We start from the raw sequence: 17,095 nt of genomic DNA, 5'->3' as shown, positions 1-17,095 counted from the left end.
GCAGTTTCAATCCATTAAATATAGATACATTACATATACATTAAATACCCAGACAGAATACATAAAACAAGACTAAGGGAAAAGCCTATTAAACATATGCTTCCTAACCATCTTTTATTCATGACCTTAAGGCTGTTTCCCAGCACGAAAGGGAATCTCCTCTCTAGCACTGGAGGATGCTGATAATGGATCAATAGCTGCAACCAGCATACTTCTTTTCTTCCTTATACTGAAGTATCTTATTTTCACTTTGTTTCTTGGTTCAATTCAACCTCCCTAAGATTCTAATACAGGTAACTACTAATCCGTTATTAAATCCATAAGAGTCGAACTATTACCACTCAGCAAGAAACAAAGTGACTTGTGAAACACGATTGTATTAAAGCTTGCTCAACCAATATTCACCTATGTGTATTTTTAAATAATCAAATGTCTTCTCCTTCATTCATTTAATAAGAACTCTAGGGATTTACTCATTCAATACTTAACTGCCCTTTAATTCACTTGGAATATACTAGTGTGATTTTCTGGGGCAGGAAAAATGGGACATTAAATAAAGAACTTCTAAGCTTGTTCAATATCTTCCAAAATTGGCCCTTAATTCATTTTTCCATCTTCCTCTTTCAAGTTTAAAGTTTGCCAATACACTTTATATATTTGAATTAAAATTTCTGAGAAACATTTAGGATTTTCTATGGGCAAGAAACTATCTAGATGTTTTATAACTTTTGTTCAGGCCTTTTCACTCTGCACTGTTCCTGGTTCTTTTTTTCCTTCTGCCTGTATAAATAGAAATTATTTTTCAAGGTTCACCTGACTAGCTCAGTCCACTGGTCAAACTCTCTTTGCTGAATTTCTGGAAGACTTACTATTTGCATCACTTGTTTGGAATTGAATAATTTACTGACATGTCTTACAGTTCTTACACTCAATAAAGCTGAGATCAGGGAGAGGGGTTAACTTCTCAGGCATTTCATCTTTACTGATCTTGCTTGCTTATCTCAAGGGAATTAAGAAAGGACTCAGACCAAGAATTCAAATGGAATTAGTTCTAACTGGAAATGACTTGAAATAAACCTCTGAATATAAGAGTTGAATCAGTGATTATTACCTCATAGGCCTCGAACCCTTGGTTGAGGGAAGAGAAAGGATCTGGTGAGGATCCTAGGATATGCATAGCAGGTAGATATATAGACACAGATATAAGTTGGCCTTCCCAGGTGGTGCTAGTGATAAAGAACCTGCCTGCCAATGCAAGAGACATAAGAGACACAGATTTGATCCCTGGGTCAGGAAGACCTCCTGGAGGAAGGCATGGCAACCCATTCCAGTATTCTTGCCTGGAGAATCCCATGGACAGGGGAACCTGGCAAGGTTCAGTCCACACGATCGCAAAGAGCTGGACACAACTGAAGTGACTTAGTGTGCACATGGATATAGCTATGGATATCTAGAGATGGGTGTGCACACACACACACACCTCACTGTTGTCGGATATAGCTATGGATATCTAGAGATGGGTGTGCACACACACACACACCTCACTGTTGTCGGATATAGCTATGGATATCTAGAGATGGGTGTGCACACACACACACACACCTCACTGTTGTCGTTCAGCTGCTCAGTTGTGTCCAACTCTTTGCAGCCATGCTGTTATGCTCCTCTCTGGGTAAGTGCTCTAGAAAAAAATCAATTAATAGCCTTTCTCACTTCAGGCTCTGCTTTTGGGACTGTAGTCATCCTCTATCTTTACTCCATGATTACATCCTGTGATGTCCAGTCATTTGTTACCATCAAATTTTCTTATTTTAACAGAAGGACCTACAAAATCTTTTATAATTATAATGGCATCGCCAGACTTTTAAACTGGACAGCTTTCGCCTGGAGGGTCTAAAGACAATGTGATTCATTCCTGAGGCCACACACCCTCCACTGTAGCTGTTTTCTAACCAGTTGACACTATGTTTAACAAAGAATACACTTCTTTCTGCAGAACATTCTACCGTGATCTACCTTTGTGAACTGCGCTCCACAACAGTCAACTCCAACTACCAACAATCAGAGCCCACTTGGCCAGGATGGGACCATTGTACTTGTCCTGGAAAGCTGGAATTATCATTCTTAACATTTATAGTGGGGAAGGTATGTGTGTGGGGGACATCCTTACAGTAGCCACACTGATGTTGACTCCAAGAGCACAGAATCCTCCCCGCCCTCTTTCAAAAAAGACTGCAACTTCATGAATCCTCAAAAATTCTTATCTTTGACTGGGTGTTGGTTCAGGTAAAGAAGCTGGTGAGGATAACAATTATGGAAGCAGCTCCTTTCTTTTTTACCTTGCATGGGTGGACTAACATTCAACTCAGGAGCATCCACTTAATCCATGTCAGATCCACATGCCAGGCACCAAGAAGTGCTCTGCAGAAGGGCAAGTCAGCACTCTGAATCTGGGCAAATTATCAGGACTTATGGAATCAGCTCTCTCTGTGTGTTGCTTTTCTCTTATTTATAACCTTTCTATTATGCTCCAAGAAGAACTGCTACTTAGACATTAAAGATAAATTCTGAAGTCAAAGTAAAGATTTTTCTATAAGACAAATGCAGGTTGATGGTCTGGAGTTTTTATTTTTTATTTTTTAATGCCTAAAGCTTTCTTAATTCACTTAACCACTATTTTCAAAGATTTACTTCACTCATTAATTCATTTTTAAAAACAGGCTCTCAACTCCTTCATCACTTAGTGCAGTCATTCATTCTTACATTCATTCAATATTTAATGAATACATACTATGTGCTTCAATATTGCATTAAGTCCTGATAATTAAATGAGTGAAACCAAGTATGGTCATTGACATCACAGGGAAGTTAAAGTGCAGTGAGAGAAAAAGACAGAGAAATCACATTAGCAAATGTAAATGCAGCATGAAATCAAGGACATTAAAAGGCAGGATGAAAATTGTAACAGCAGGAGCTGACCTGGGCATAGAGCCAGGTATGACTTCCTGAGGAAGCCAGTATGGAGTTGGGAGAGGCAGCCTCAGTCCAGTTCAGCTCAGTTCAGTCACTCAGCTGTCTGACTCTCTGTGACCCCATGGACTGCAGCACGCCAGGCTACCCTGTCCATCACCAACCCCGAAGCTTGCTCAAACTCATGTCCACCGAGTCAGTGATGCCATCCAACCATCTTATCCTCTGTCATTCCGTTCTCTTCCTGCCTCTAAACCTGTCCCAGCAGCAGGGTCTTTTCCAGTGAGTCAGTTCATCCCATCAAGTGGCCAAAGTATTAGAGTTTCAGCTTTAGCATCAGTCCTTCCAATGAATATTCAGGACTGATTTCCTTTAGGATGGACTGTTTGGATCTCCTGCAATCCAGGGACTCTCAAAAGCCTTCTCCAGTTCAAAAGCATCAGTTCTTTGGCACTCAGCTTTCTTTATAGTCCAGCTCTCATATCCATATATGACTATTGGAAAAACCATAGTGATGGACAGGGAGGCCTGGTGTGCTGCAATTCATAGGGTCGCAAAGAGTCGGAGCGACTGAGCGACTGAACTGAACTGAACTGACTAGATGGACCTTTGTTGGCAAAGTCATGTCTCTGCTTTTTAATATGCTGTGTAGGTTGGTCATAACTTTTCTTCCAAGGAGCAAGCATCTTTTAATTTCATGACTACAGTCACCATCTGCAGTGATTTTGGAGCCCCCCAAAATAAAGTCTGTCACTGTTTCCACTGTTTCCCCATCTATTTTCCATGATGTGATGGGACTGGATGCCATGATCTTCGTTTTCTGAATGCTGAGTTTTAAGCCAACTTTTTCACTCTCTTCTTTCACTTTCATCAAGAGACTCTTTAGTTCTTCTTCACTTTCTGCCATAAGGGGTTGGTATCATCTGCATATCTGAGGTTATTGATATTTCTCCCAGCAATCTTGATTCCAGCTTGTGCTTCTTCCAGACCAGCGTTTCTCATGATGTACTCTGCATATAAGTTAAATAAGCAGGGTGACAATATACAGCCTTGATGTACTCCTTTCCTGATTTGGAACCAGTCTGTTGTTCCATGTCTAGTTCTAACTGTTGCTTCCTGACCCGCATACAGATTTCTCAAGAGGCAGGTCAGGTGGTCTGGTATTCCTATCTCTTAAAGAATTTTCCACAGTTTGTTGTGATTCACACAGTCAAAGGCTTTGGCATAGTCAATAAAGCAGAAGTAGATGTTTTTCTGGAACTCTGTTGCTGTTTTGATGATCCAACAGATGTTGGCAGTTTGATCTCTGGTTCCTCTGCCTTTTCTAAATCTGGCTGGAACATCTGGAGGTTAACAGTTCACATACTGTTGAATCCTGGTTTGGAGAATTTTAAGTATTATTTTACTAGCATGTGAGATGAGTGCAATTGTACAGTAGTTTGAAAATTCTTTGGCATTGCCTTTCTTTGGGATTGGAATGAAACCTTTTCCAGCCTTGTGGCCACTGCTAAGTTTTCCAAATCTGCTGGCATATTGAGTGTAGCACTTTCACAGCATCATATTTTAGGATTTGAAATAGCTCAACTGGAATTCTTTCACCTCCACTAGTTTTGCTCATAGTGATGCTTCCTATGGGCCACTTGACTTCACATTCTAGGATGTCTGGCTCTAGGTGAGTGATCACACTATTGTGGTTATCTGGGTCATGAAGATCTTGTTTTGTACAGTTCTGTGGATTCTTGCCACCTCTTCTTAATATCTTCTGCTTTTGTTAGGTCCATACCATTTCTGTCCTTCATTGTGCCCACCTTTGCATGAAACGTTCCCTTGGTATCTCTAATTTTCTTGATGAGATCTTTAGTCTTTCCAATTCTATTGTTTTCCTGTATTGCTTTGCACTGATTACTGAGGAAGGCTTTCTTATTTCTCCTTGATATTCTTTGGAACTCTGCATCCATATGGGTATATCTTTCCTTTTCTCTTTTGCCTTTAACTTCTCTTATTTTCTCAGCTATTTGGAAGGCCTCCTCAGACAACCATTTTGCCTCTTTGTATTTCTTTTTCTTGGGGATGGTCTTGATCACTGTCTCCTGTAGAATGTCACAGATCTCTGTTCATAGTTCTTCAGGTACTCTATCAGATTTAATCCCTTGAATCTATTTGTCACTTCCACTGTAAAGGATTTGGTTTAGGTCATATCTGAATGGCCTAGTGGTTTTCCCTACGTTCCTCAATTTAATTCTGAATTCTGCAATAAGGAGTTCATTATTTGAGCCACAGTCAGCTCCCGGTCTTGTTTTTGCTGACTCTATAGAGCTTCTCCATCTTTGTCCGCAAAGCATATAATCAATTCTGAGTTGGGAAGAAGTAAATGAAATGAAGAGGGGACAGAAAAGCATTTGAGGCAGAGGGGCAGTGTGGACCAGTGAACTGTGGAGGAAGAGAAGGTGGTGAACAAGCAGCTCAGAAAGCTCAGTACTGCTGAAGAACAGAAGGAAAGGGGCACATGTTGGAAGATGGAGCTGAAGGGGCATAGTGTATAGTGTATAGTCTGGAAAATTTATATGTGAAAGAACAAAATGCACTCAGCCTGATATGCAAACAAACCTGTCCACCTAAGGCAGCTCTTCCTCTCTCCAAGCTCAAGTTTACACCCAGTCAGAGAGAGAGCAACAGACACCAACACACTTCAGAAACTTTGCACAGTTTAGAAGAGGGGTTGATAGAGGAATAAAAATGAGTGCCAGGGGGAACTGCATCACCCATTGCAAGCATCAGAAGAAGCTGATCTAGAAAGTAGTCTCCTCTTCCTGGTTGTAGAATGCATTCCTTCCTTCTCGAGAGATGTCTTCAGTCTAAAGATTTCATCAACCTTTTTTCTTGGATGGAATATTTATGCTTGGGAAAGTACATGTTAGTTTAGTGATTTCAAAAGCTTTTACTTTTTTGTTCTTTCCAGTATAAAGACTCACCTATCACACTAAGCTCTGCGCTGGAAAAGATAACTCCATGTTTATTCTCTGCCACACATTGATACATGCCAGCATCAGAGAGGTTCACTATTGTTATGTTGAGTGTTCCTTGCTCGATATGAATTCTATCCTGTGAAAGAAAAGAGGAACACTAAACAATGACCTTCTACAACTGAGACCTTAAGGCATCTTTGCTACATGTTATATATCAAAGGGGCTTAATGGGAGGAAAATTGCTATCATATAAACAATTTACATAACATGAGCTATTTATCTGTCAACTAAACTTGTGGCGGGTCAGATGCTAAATGAAACAACCTGTACATCAGTTGGTAAATGGAATTTAAATTGTAGGACTCTCTTGAGTTATCATTGATTTAATAGTGAAACCACTCAGATTAATATCCCCTCTAAACAGATGAACTTTAAATTTAAAATGATTTTTTTTTTCATTCCAAGGCTTTGTGCTAACTGGGGGTGAGGAGTGGGAAATACAAGCAAATTTACTGTTTAGAGTAGCTAAAACACTCAAATTATGAGCAGGCAACACTTTGAGGGTTAAAAGGACTACTCTTCTTGGATGAAGCAGAAACACATATTTAATGTTGTTGAAGTTTACTAAGAATAAAGAATAAGTATTGATAATTTAATGTTCTTTTACTTGACTGCTGTTGGTGGCAAGAACTAAGCTTAGGACCATCAATTGGTAGCCAGTCTGAAGACAGCAGAGTGAGGTATCAAACAATAGACCATATTCATTCATCAGCCTGAGGCTACATAACTTGAGGCATCAATTTTTATAAATACCCTAAAGGACCTCCTTTTCTCCAGGAGACCTGCCATTTAAAAAGTAAAATATTTTTTGTTTGCCCTAGGGTTGTGATTTAGCTGCCTGGCATCCATGATCCCTCACCTTAAATAGAGGAAGGAAAATGCCAGTTACTTGGGCACCTACACTCAAGTGGTTTGAGGCTGGCTTTTAGAATTGAGAGAATCATGGGACCAGCAGGAGCCCTGAAGTGACAGGAGGAGGTGTGGGTGGCACAGTGTGGACTAGGCTTGTTGTACCTGCCTGTTTCTGTGGCTGCAAGGGCTGATATCCTGGCCAGAACTCAGACTGGTTGTTCTTGCCTGGGGGCTGATGGGGGAGGAAACCAGAGCACAAGAAACTGGCTGTCAAATTGGGGCCTGGGGAAAATGTCATATTTCAGCAAAAATTTGAATTCAGTGGGAAAATTAAACTGGACACAATTGTTCCTCATTTTAAGGTCCCTCCACCTCATTTATTTTTATAGGCATGATTCCTATCTCTTTCAGCCTTCTCAACAAGGTTATTCAGATTTCTTTGTTAGACTGCTTTACAGGTTGGTTACCTTTCTTAAAAAAATTTTTTTTTTTTTTGCATATGATTTGGAATATTGGCATGCAGGCGTATTTTGAAAAGGAGTTATTTTTGTCTGTCTTTCCACCCATTTAGCAGATTGGGTGGCTACTTCCACCTCATCTCCTGGGCTGTGTGCTTATCTATTCAATCATGTCTGACTCTTTGTGACCCCATGGACTACAGTCCACCAGGCTCCTCTGTCCATGGGATTTTCCAGGCAAGAATACTGGAGTGGGTTGCCATGGCCTCCTCCAGGGGAATCTTCCAAACCCAGGGATTAAACCCAGGTCTCCTGCATTCCAGGCAGATTCTTTACCAGCTGAGCTACCAGGGAAGCCCATGAATACTGCAGAATATCCCTTCTTCAGGGGAATCTTCCTGATCCAGGAATTGAACTGGGGTCTTCTGCAATACAGGTGGATTCTTTACCAGCTGAGTTACCAGGGAAGCCCTTTCCTGGGCTGCTGGTCCAGAAATTACTAGACTCATGGCTTCTCTCAGGTCCTGGGATCTGCAAGAATACTGAGGCTACTGCAGTTCCTGCCCAGAGCCAGGAGAAGACGCAGCCTGGTACCTTCTACCTCTGTCACATCACAGAGTCCTGTTAAGCCAGGCAACAGTTTTGCCGCTTTTTCACCTAAGCATTAGCTACAGGGATACTGCAGCCTGGTCTCCAAAGAGGGTTTTTAGTATCTGGGCTTTCAGCTACTACTGCCTGCTTCAGGGCCTGCAGACTGGTGCCTCCCACTTTGCTCATTGCTCTTAGTTGTTCTTCTCCTTCTGTTCCATTAAGAGATGTCAGTCTCGAGTTTGCACAAGCCACTGCTACATGTCTGAGGCACAGTGAGCATTTTGCTGGTCCGTGTACTGGACTGTGTTGTTCACTAGTCTTCCCAGACAGAAGACAATATAAAACCGCACTGAAGGGGAGAACTGGAGAGTCTTACACCCTCACTTGTACATGCAAACTTGTATCTTAGCACAATTACATGATCCAGACCTTCAGCATAACTCTCCAGTTGTAAAGCCAGTGACGTTAATCTCTGGAGACCAAAGATCCGATATGGATGTTTAACAAGGCTGAGTAAGGCTGGAAAATTGGATTTATGTACAGTTTCTATCTATCAACCACATTTACTTGTTCCACTGTTAATGGCATTTGGTTGCATATAATTTTGGAAACAACTGGTCATTTTTCTCTTTCCATAGCAACAAGACCACATGCCCCATTAAAGTCAATATTAAGACACACTTTTCATTCATTTGCTTACCCGAGTTAACAGTGGTTCGCCATTTTTCAGCCACCTGTATGTAGGCTTGGGCCTTCCACTGGCTTTACATTCCCAGAAGACGTTTTCTTCAATGGCCACGTGGATGTCATTTATTTTTTGACTCCAATTCGGTTGAGCTACAGCAGTTCATAAAGCAAAGATGTACATTCAGTGCACGTTCAACTCATGTTTATCATATGCAATCAAGGGACAAAAAAGGGTTTAAGATAAAATTAATTTTCCAGAGGTTATGTCAATTACAAAGCTGGGTAGAAGTTCAGTGGGTATTTTTAGAATAAAATACCCCATCTCATGTCCAACTCTGAATGTCCTGTTTTTGCAGCCTATGTGGCTGTTTTTTCCATCACTAAAGGCAAAATGAGCAAAACTATCACGAGCCATAGAAGTAAAATTAACTGCTCCTCCTCCCAAATATCTGTTCTTCATTCTTTCCTTTTAATAAAAGAAATCTCCCACTACCACTCTGTTAGTTAAAGCTGGGCTCATGTTTTCCTAGCTACACACTGTATTTCCCTTTATTTGTATCTAGAGGTAATTATAGGATGAGGTTCACATCAATGATACGTGGTATGTGTGTGGAAGTGATGAGGGCAACCTCCAGGTTACTGACTTAAAGATAACAGCCCTGGATTCTCATTTTTCTTTCCCACTGATTAGAAAGTGACAAGTGAAATAGCCTGGGGCTCACAGATGAAGCTATGTAGGATGAAGATGCTGACCTTGAATGATCTTCTGGAATAAAGCAACCCCAGACCCACATGCCTATTTTTGGAGAGATATGTATGAAGGAAAGAAACTTCTTCTTTAAGCCATTATATTTCTATGTGTCTCTCACACACATCATATAAATAATTTTTGTGATTCCTTTCTCCTTCAAGACTGTCATCATTTTCTATTATTACCTTTTTTTCATGTTGATAGAATATTTTCTATTAGCATATGGCCTCACAATTCCAAGTCTCTGAATGAGCCCTGGTTTTCACAAAAACCTTCTTAAGGAACTGGGTCCTGCCCTGCCTAACACAGGAATTCAAGACCACTCAATTCCCACACTTCCCAATGCGGTACTCCAGGGGTCCCCAACTCTCCAGGATCTAATGCCTGATGATTTGAGGGGGAGATGATATAATAATAGAAATAAAGTGCATGATAAGTGTTATGCACTCAAAGCATCCTGAAACCATCCTCCCACCCCTGGACTGTGAAAAAATTGTCTTCCGTGAAACTTGTCCCTGTTGCCAAAGAGGCTGGGGACTGCTGTACCACTCCCTCCTACCACCAAAACTGTGCCTCATTTCTCATGCTTCAAATAAAGTCCGATTTTCTCTCCTTGTTCTTAAGGGAAATAAAGACAATGCTAACCCACATTCCCTAAAAAGTCTTCATAATATCAAGCCTTCCCTAAAGCACAATTCACGCTATTGGTAAACTATAATGGCACACGTAATTAGGCAGAAAACCCCCAGCTCAAAGTGCAGAAGCAAAGAGTAGTCATTCTGGAATGCATCTTCGCATTGTGCACCTGCATAGAATGATGTCTACCAACTTGAACCCAATAGTTAGAACTGGTATTCATATTTAATTAGAAGATGTTACTCAATATTCTTATCATATCTCTTAGCTGACTTGACCTCAGTATCTTTATTCAATGAGGTTACTAATCATTCATAATTTTATTCAAAAGGAAATGACTAGTGTTGAGCTCAAGCTTATCTTCTCAAAATGGAAAAAAAAAAAAAACACCTGGAAAAACAACTCACTTAACCAGCAGAGGTCCCTAGGTCCCTGAATAAATGCTACTTTCTCCTTTTATCCATCTATAAGCAAATCTCATGTTTTTCAAAGAGCAAAACACAATTTTACAGATCTTCTACTGATGGAGATGATGTATTGTTTCAAATGAGGGGAGGCTTGAAAGGGTCAGCTTTCAATACAAGTTATAACATCAAGAAGTATTAACTTGAATGCAGGGTTGTAACCTTTATCCTTGAAGGAGCTGCAAGTCTGCCATTGTTCTTTATCTTCCTGCTGCTTTGCAAAGGGATCTCATATGGTAGATACTACCTTTTCAGTTCTCAGTCTGGAGAATTTGATGTGCAACACTGATGAGGCTAATGGCAGTTGTGTGCCTGATTTCACATTCAACCTGCTGAATATTTACCCCTGACAGGGTCTATGAAAACAAAGCAAACAAGAAAAACTATAGAAATCTGTGTGGAATATTAATAACGAAGCCAAACTTTTCAAAAAGAGTGAGGAAGAAAAATAAAACAGAAGGGCAAATGTAACTTATGAAGCAATGTCAAGTTGAAGTTCAAAAAGGAAACATCAAAACCACATGCAGAGACAGAGATTTCAATGTCATAGATTTCCTGTAACTCTTGGGCTTATTCATGGCTTTCTTTCAAAAACACAGAAAGAGCTGGAAACACAACCTTGCCATCTCAAAAAGGATAGGGAGAGGCGAAGGGAAGGGAGGGCCTTGAGAGGATTTTGAAAAGACCTTGCAAAGTTCTAACTAATTAAACCCTTCTGAGGGCTCATTCTCTCTTCCAACAGGGTTACAGAGGTTAAGGTGCTCAAGAAGAATGCTCAATAGTAGTGGTTTGTGCTGGTCAAGGTGAAATCAACAGCAAATTCAGTCTTTGTGAGACATCATCAGATACTTTCCTTTTGTTTTCTTTTTTAAAGTAAAATTAATTCTCAGAAACCAGATTTGAAGGACAAAAATCTACTCCTCCTGAAGTAAAATGAATTCATAAGAGCCAAATTTGAAATGATATAAACACATTCCTCTTGAAGTCAGTATCTGGACAGGGGCCCATGGGGATTGAGAATGGAATACTGTATTATATATACGGCAAAGGATGAGATAATCTTTCTTTTAACATGCCAATTGCAGATCTACAGGGCAAAAACCCACACAGTGAAGGTTTCTCCTGCCATTCAACTTAGATTGGATGAATCATATCTAAGTGAGTGAGTTTTTTTTGGTAATAGAACAGTTCTGTGCCTGATGGAAATTATTCATATATATGTCTATATATCTCTTTGGGTCACTGAGTTCAAAGTCCTTGGATAACAAATGGTCCACGTTAGTGCATAAGAGAAAATACTGTTTCCTTTAACTTCTTTTTGGATAATGTATGTGGGTCCGTGGTATTTATCACTTAATATCTAGGTTCTTTTGCAACACTATGTCTAAAAAAATAGCTCCATGGAAGGCTTGAACAGGTTGATTCAGCCCTATTATTTCAAAAAGAAGTTTATGTCTAAATGCTTTTTGGGCATTATATATATGTAGATCCCAAATACTAAGCAGAATTAATCATATTCACATATTAAAACAGAACCATCTGTTTTGGCCATTCATATTCTTTCAAGGTTTGAATAGAAGAATCTCTCCTCTAAAACCGAATCTTTAGTCTTGTTCTCAAGATACAAATTCAAATACAAGGTTAAATGATTGTGTTTTACTTGACTCTATGACACTGTTAATCTCTTGTATAAATGAACAAGCTCTTCATTCCAATCTTTTGTTCAACAACTGCCAGAAACGACCTAAGTCAATGCATAATCCAGCCACCGGAATCATGCAAGTATCATGTCCAATAACAATTTATATTGCAGACAGATATAATTTGACCTTAGTGATCAAACAGTTCTCAGAGGTATCTGGCTCTATGACTGTCCAAAACCAGAAATTTCTAGTAAAAGAAAAGCCATCAAGAGACTTAGCTCTTAAAAAAAAGAAAAGATAAAACGAGGGAAAATAATTTAAATTGCTATTAGAATGATTACCTGTTGCCATTCAAAATTATTTCTGGTTGCTTATACAGTCTTAGAGAAGATGAATCTATCTTAAGCTGTACTCAAGGATATTAAGGGTTTTGGTATCAGTACTGTTTGGGACAATTAGGCAGACTCTTGCTTGAGTGCAAAATTATCTCATCTGCTGTGTTCATTCTTTTGGTCATTCTATTCTTTAAGCCACTTTGTGAGACTCAAATTAACTAGTGATCACAAATACATAGCACATCTGTGGGGAAATTAGTACACCATACTACTTGATGCTTCTATATTCTGACCCTAGATATCCTCCCATACTATTTGCAGGGTCATGAAGCCCACAGTTTTGCCTTTAGAGCCAAAGGACCATAGCCCATAAGGTCTCAACATACAGCCCCATATAGACGTAAATTGGAAGGAAAATAAAAAGAGCTCTTTTTGGCTCAATAATCAGGCGATTATAAGTCACTTCCTTAGAAAATAGGCAGTGAAAAAGTCAGCTGTTCACCTGGATGTTTTCATTTATGACTTTGGTTGTGGAAAACAAGCAGATAAAGTATCTGAATGATGGATGAATTTTTTCCCCTTTACCTATTTAATGAAAATGTCTTATTGGCAAGACAAAGAACACAGAACAGGTCTAAAAGATCTCTGATTCTCACTCATTCTATCATCTTGGGTAAGTTATTTTATGTCTCTGGGTCTTTATTTTTAACTTGTAAAAATCAAAGAGTTGGCTCCAACAGATCCTTCCAGCTCAAACATTACAGATTCATTGAAAAACAGTCTTATTCACTGCTTGAATATTATATTCCCTATTTCCTCGTGATGAAAATGACTTTACTCTCTTAACACCTGTTACATCTAGGAGAAACTGTACAAGGGTATTAAATATCAGGAAATTTAGCTCATGTTTCATTCTTCTGAATGATGACTGTTATTCCACTGGTCTATTTGTGCAAAAAGGAATTCTACAGACATAATGAGGTGGAAAGATGAATAATTATCAAGTGAATTAAATCCATTTTATACCTTCCTCTCCTTTTTTCAAAGATAATTACTGTAGCATCCTCCTTCCACTGTGTCTATGTAGACTGGTCATAATGCTTGATGTGACAGAAGTCTGCGAGCTTTCATGGGAAGCAGGAACACCTTTATTTGCAGTAATTTATTCTTAGGGTTCACTCTATCACCGGGAAACAACCTAGCACAAGAGCAATGGCTTTTGCACTGTGGACTCAATCAAGGAGCATCAGCACAACCAGGAAACTTAATAGAAATGCAAATTCTTGGGTCCCACGCTAGCCCAACAAAATCAGAACTTCTGGGGAGTAGAACCCAGTATTCTGTATTTTAATAAAATTTTCAGATTATTCTAACTGCACTCTGAAGCTTGAGAACTTCCAGCATGAAAGAACTGGAACCTAGCTCTGCTTACTACGGGCTTCCCTGGTGCCTCAGATGGTAAAGAATCTTCCTGCAATGAAGGAGACTGGAGTTCGATCCCTGAGTCGGTAAGATCCCCTGGAGAAGGAGACAGCAACCCACTCTAGCACTCTTGCCTGGAGAATTCCATGGACAGAGGAGCCTGGCAGGCTACAGTCCATGGGGTCACAGAGTCAGACACGACTGAGCGACTATCACTCACTCTGCTTACTATGTAGCTTCAATCAGTAACATGAGTATCTCTTTGGGAAGCAGTTTCCTTATCTAGAAAATGGCAAAATCTAGGAATGACAAAAAAGTGTCTTACTGGTTCTAAGTCCAAAACATATGTCAAGTCTCCATTTATTTTCATTCTTTGTGTCCTAGCCACCATCATTTCTCACCTGATTGGCTTTGTGACTGCTTATCCTGCTTTTACTCTTGGTTCCCTATAATCTAATCACGACAGAACAACCAGAGTGATCTTTTAAAAGCATGAATACAATTGAGTCATTCCCCATTTAAAATCTCACAGTGGTTTCCCGTTATCAGAATAAAACCCAAACTCAGTGCCTGGCTTACAGAATACTGCCTAATCTGCCATCCTCCTATTTCTAAACCCTTTACCCTTTCTCACTAGGACTTGGCCATGCTGGCTTCCTTGATGCATCTCACACATGGTAAGTAGTCTTCTGCCTCAGGGCCTCTGCACTTCCTTACCTTCTGCCTGGAAAGCACTACCCCTTGAAAGCATGGCTCTTTTTCACCCTTTAGGTTTCAGTTCAAAAGTCAAATCTCAGACAAGTCTTCCCTGACTGCCTTTTCTTAATGAAGTCTTTCTTATGTTCCTGGAAAGTGAAAGTGAAAGTCGTTCAGTTGTGTCAAACTCTTTGCGACCCCATGGACTGTCCATGAAATTCTCCAGGCCAGAATACTGGAATGGTTAGCTTTTCCCTTCTTCAGGGGATCTTCCAAATCCAGGGATCAAACCCAGGTCTCCCACATTGCAGGCGGATTCTTAACCAGCTGAGCCACAAGGGAAACCCAAGAATACTGGAGTAGGTAGCCTATCCCTTCTCCAGTGGGTCTTCCTGACCCAGGAATCAAACTGGGGTCTCCTGCATTGCAGGTAGATTCTTTACCAACTGAGCTATCAGGGAAGTTCTGCTCCTAGTTACCTGCTATCATATCATCCTAACCACCTTCTTCGTGACTCTTATCACCTTATGAAATTTTCTAGTTCATTTATTTGCATAATAGTGAATTGCCTGTCTATTCCTAGTAAAAGAAAAGCTCCTTGAAGACAGGGATTTGTCTTATAGTCCTATGCATTTAATGCTCTGCCACCTGGTTGGCAATAAAAAAAATTATTTGAACAAATTAATAATATATTAAAGTCATTCTGGAACATGTCAACCTTTAAGCAACAAAGATTTGTAGTAATGTACCCTTGAAAATATAACATCTATTTCAGTAAGTTTTTAATGCTGAAAAATACCTGAAAGAGAAGATTAAACCACACAGACAAGTACAGGTCATGGCACAAATAACTCAGGAAGATGGAGATGGGTAAAAATGCTCATGTTTGAACTAGCTTCAATTCTTTCCAAACATGAGTAGCACATGCTAAGCTAAAGACACAGTCACAGTGGAAACACACCAGCCAGGAATACAGGCTCCTATGACCCTTATACAGGAAATGTAGGAGCAACGAAACCACGCTCAGCAGGCCTTTGCAGGAAGGTTAAATGGTTTCAGTGTGGGATCAGAAAAATTGCCATTTTGTCAGGTCAGAACAGAAGTGAGCACACCTGTCTGGTTTCTCAAGTGAAGAGTGGATGAATGGGATGCAACTTGGAACCAAAAAGGACAAGCAGGTCTCTAAGCTGAAACCCAAGGTATATTGTCCCCAGACACAGCACATCTTAACGTTGTCAGACATTCTCTTGTCAACAAAGAGAGCATGTTCATGGATAAGTAACTGGGGCTACTTCCTCCCCTTTTGTAAAATATATATGGTGATTTTAAATATAACAACTCATTTAAATTGGAGATCTAGGCAGCTGGATATTGGGAACACTGTATTGAGAAAACCCAACAGAGATCACAAAGAAAAAAAAAATGACAGCCAAGCACTTTTGCATAATTAAGCTCTCCTGTGACAATGAAAACAACTCGATAATTTCCGTGTCACTGATATGCTGCTAGTTGAGGGAAAACAAAAGGATAAAAGAGAGGCAGCAGCCCCGCATCATGAAGTCAACTGATCTGACAAGCTTCTAACACCTAGGGTGGTTGACAACGGAGAAAAAGCTGAGTTATCTTCAGAAAGCAGGCACATTTCTTTTGGCTTTTTTCCCCGTGGATGAATGCAGACATCTTCATTTAGAAGGGAAACACTGTTAGCATCAGATTTTCATCTCCAAGGCTGGGTCCCAGAAAACCTTTGTTTCTCCAGAAGGTTATTGATGAGGTTGATTCTCCAGAAGACTAACTCTGGAATTGTCTGTTTCCAGTGTAGGAAACTTCTGACCTACTAGAAAGCACCATGCCAACTCCTGGTGACAGAATATTTCCTAAGTTTTTAATATACTGAAAAACAGATATTTCACTTCAAAGAAAACCATGAAAGTGAAAAATTACTTAAATCAATTAACTGAGCAACACAACTGACATTTAGGGATCACAACTACTGAATGGAAAAATCAATCTAACTAATTGAAAAAGGAAAACACTGGCCATTTACCTGAACATTTTCAGGCTGTTCCTACTTGATGTAGGAGAAATGATTATTACACTGAAGAGAAAAATGTACCCTAAACACTTTTAAAAGACAGTGATTGCATCTCACTGAACAAATCGGTAGCCTTCAGTCTTAAGTTTTTCTAGCAATGAACTGTGATGTCTTCTGCTTTTCAACCAATCAAATAAGGTGTCAACCATCATAGTTTATGAAAGAGCAAAGATCAAGCATCAGGTCTGTCATTTGGCATGAACAGAGTTGGTCTTTTAGTATTGTTGAAGGAAGATGGGTGAATTGGTGCTCAAGTCATCATGTGAAGGACTGGCTAACATCATGTGTATTCTTTTATCCCTTGGGCAACGTCACAGGTATGAGTCCAAAATGCCAGACGGGAAGGTTGCTGAAGGCTAGCTGATTCTCAAAAGGTCCATCCAGTTTCTAATCATGCTTCTAAAAAATCTTACATGACTACTGAACAAAATCTTTTCCCCATATCTGAAATCCAAAATGCTCTGGAAGA

General features: G+C 39.8%; 1 protein-coding gene across 1 annotated transcript in view; it reads right to left on the bottom strand.

The window, feature by feature from the left end:
* Positions 1-17,095, bottom strand: part of CNTN4 (contactin 4) — a 406,008-nt gene that overhangs the window by 172,648 nt on the left and 216,265 nt on the right. The window contains exons 9-10 of the mRNA XM_052644373.1: positions 8,598-8,734; positions 5,943-6,072 (exon numbers count right to left, since the gene is read on the bottom strand). Of these exons, the coding sequence (XP_052500333.1) occupies positions 5,943-6,072; positions 8,598-8,734 (267 nt within the window). The remainder of the gene's footprint in view (positions 1-5,942; positions 6,073-8,597; positions 8,735-17,095) is intronic.

This window comes from Budorcas taxicolor, chromosome 1 (genome assembly GCF_023091745.1).
Source record: "Budorcas taxicolor isolate Tak-1 chromosome 1, Takin1.1, whole genome shotgun sequence".
In the NCBI taxonomy this organism is placed as follows: domain Eukaryota; kingdom Metazoa; phylum Chordata; class Mammalia; order Artiodactyla; family Bovidae; genus Budorcas; species Budorcas taxicolor.
The sequence above is the reverse complement of the archived record's forward strand: the minus strand, read 5'-3'. Positions and strand labels throughout refer to the sequence as shown.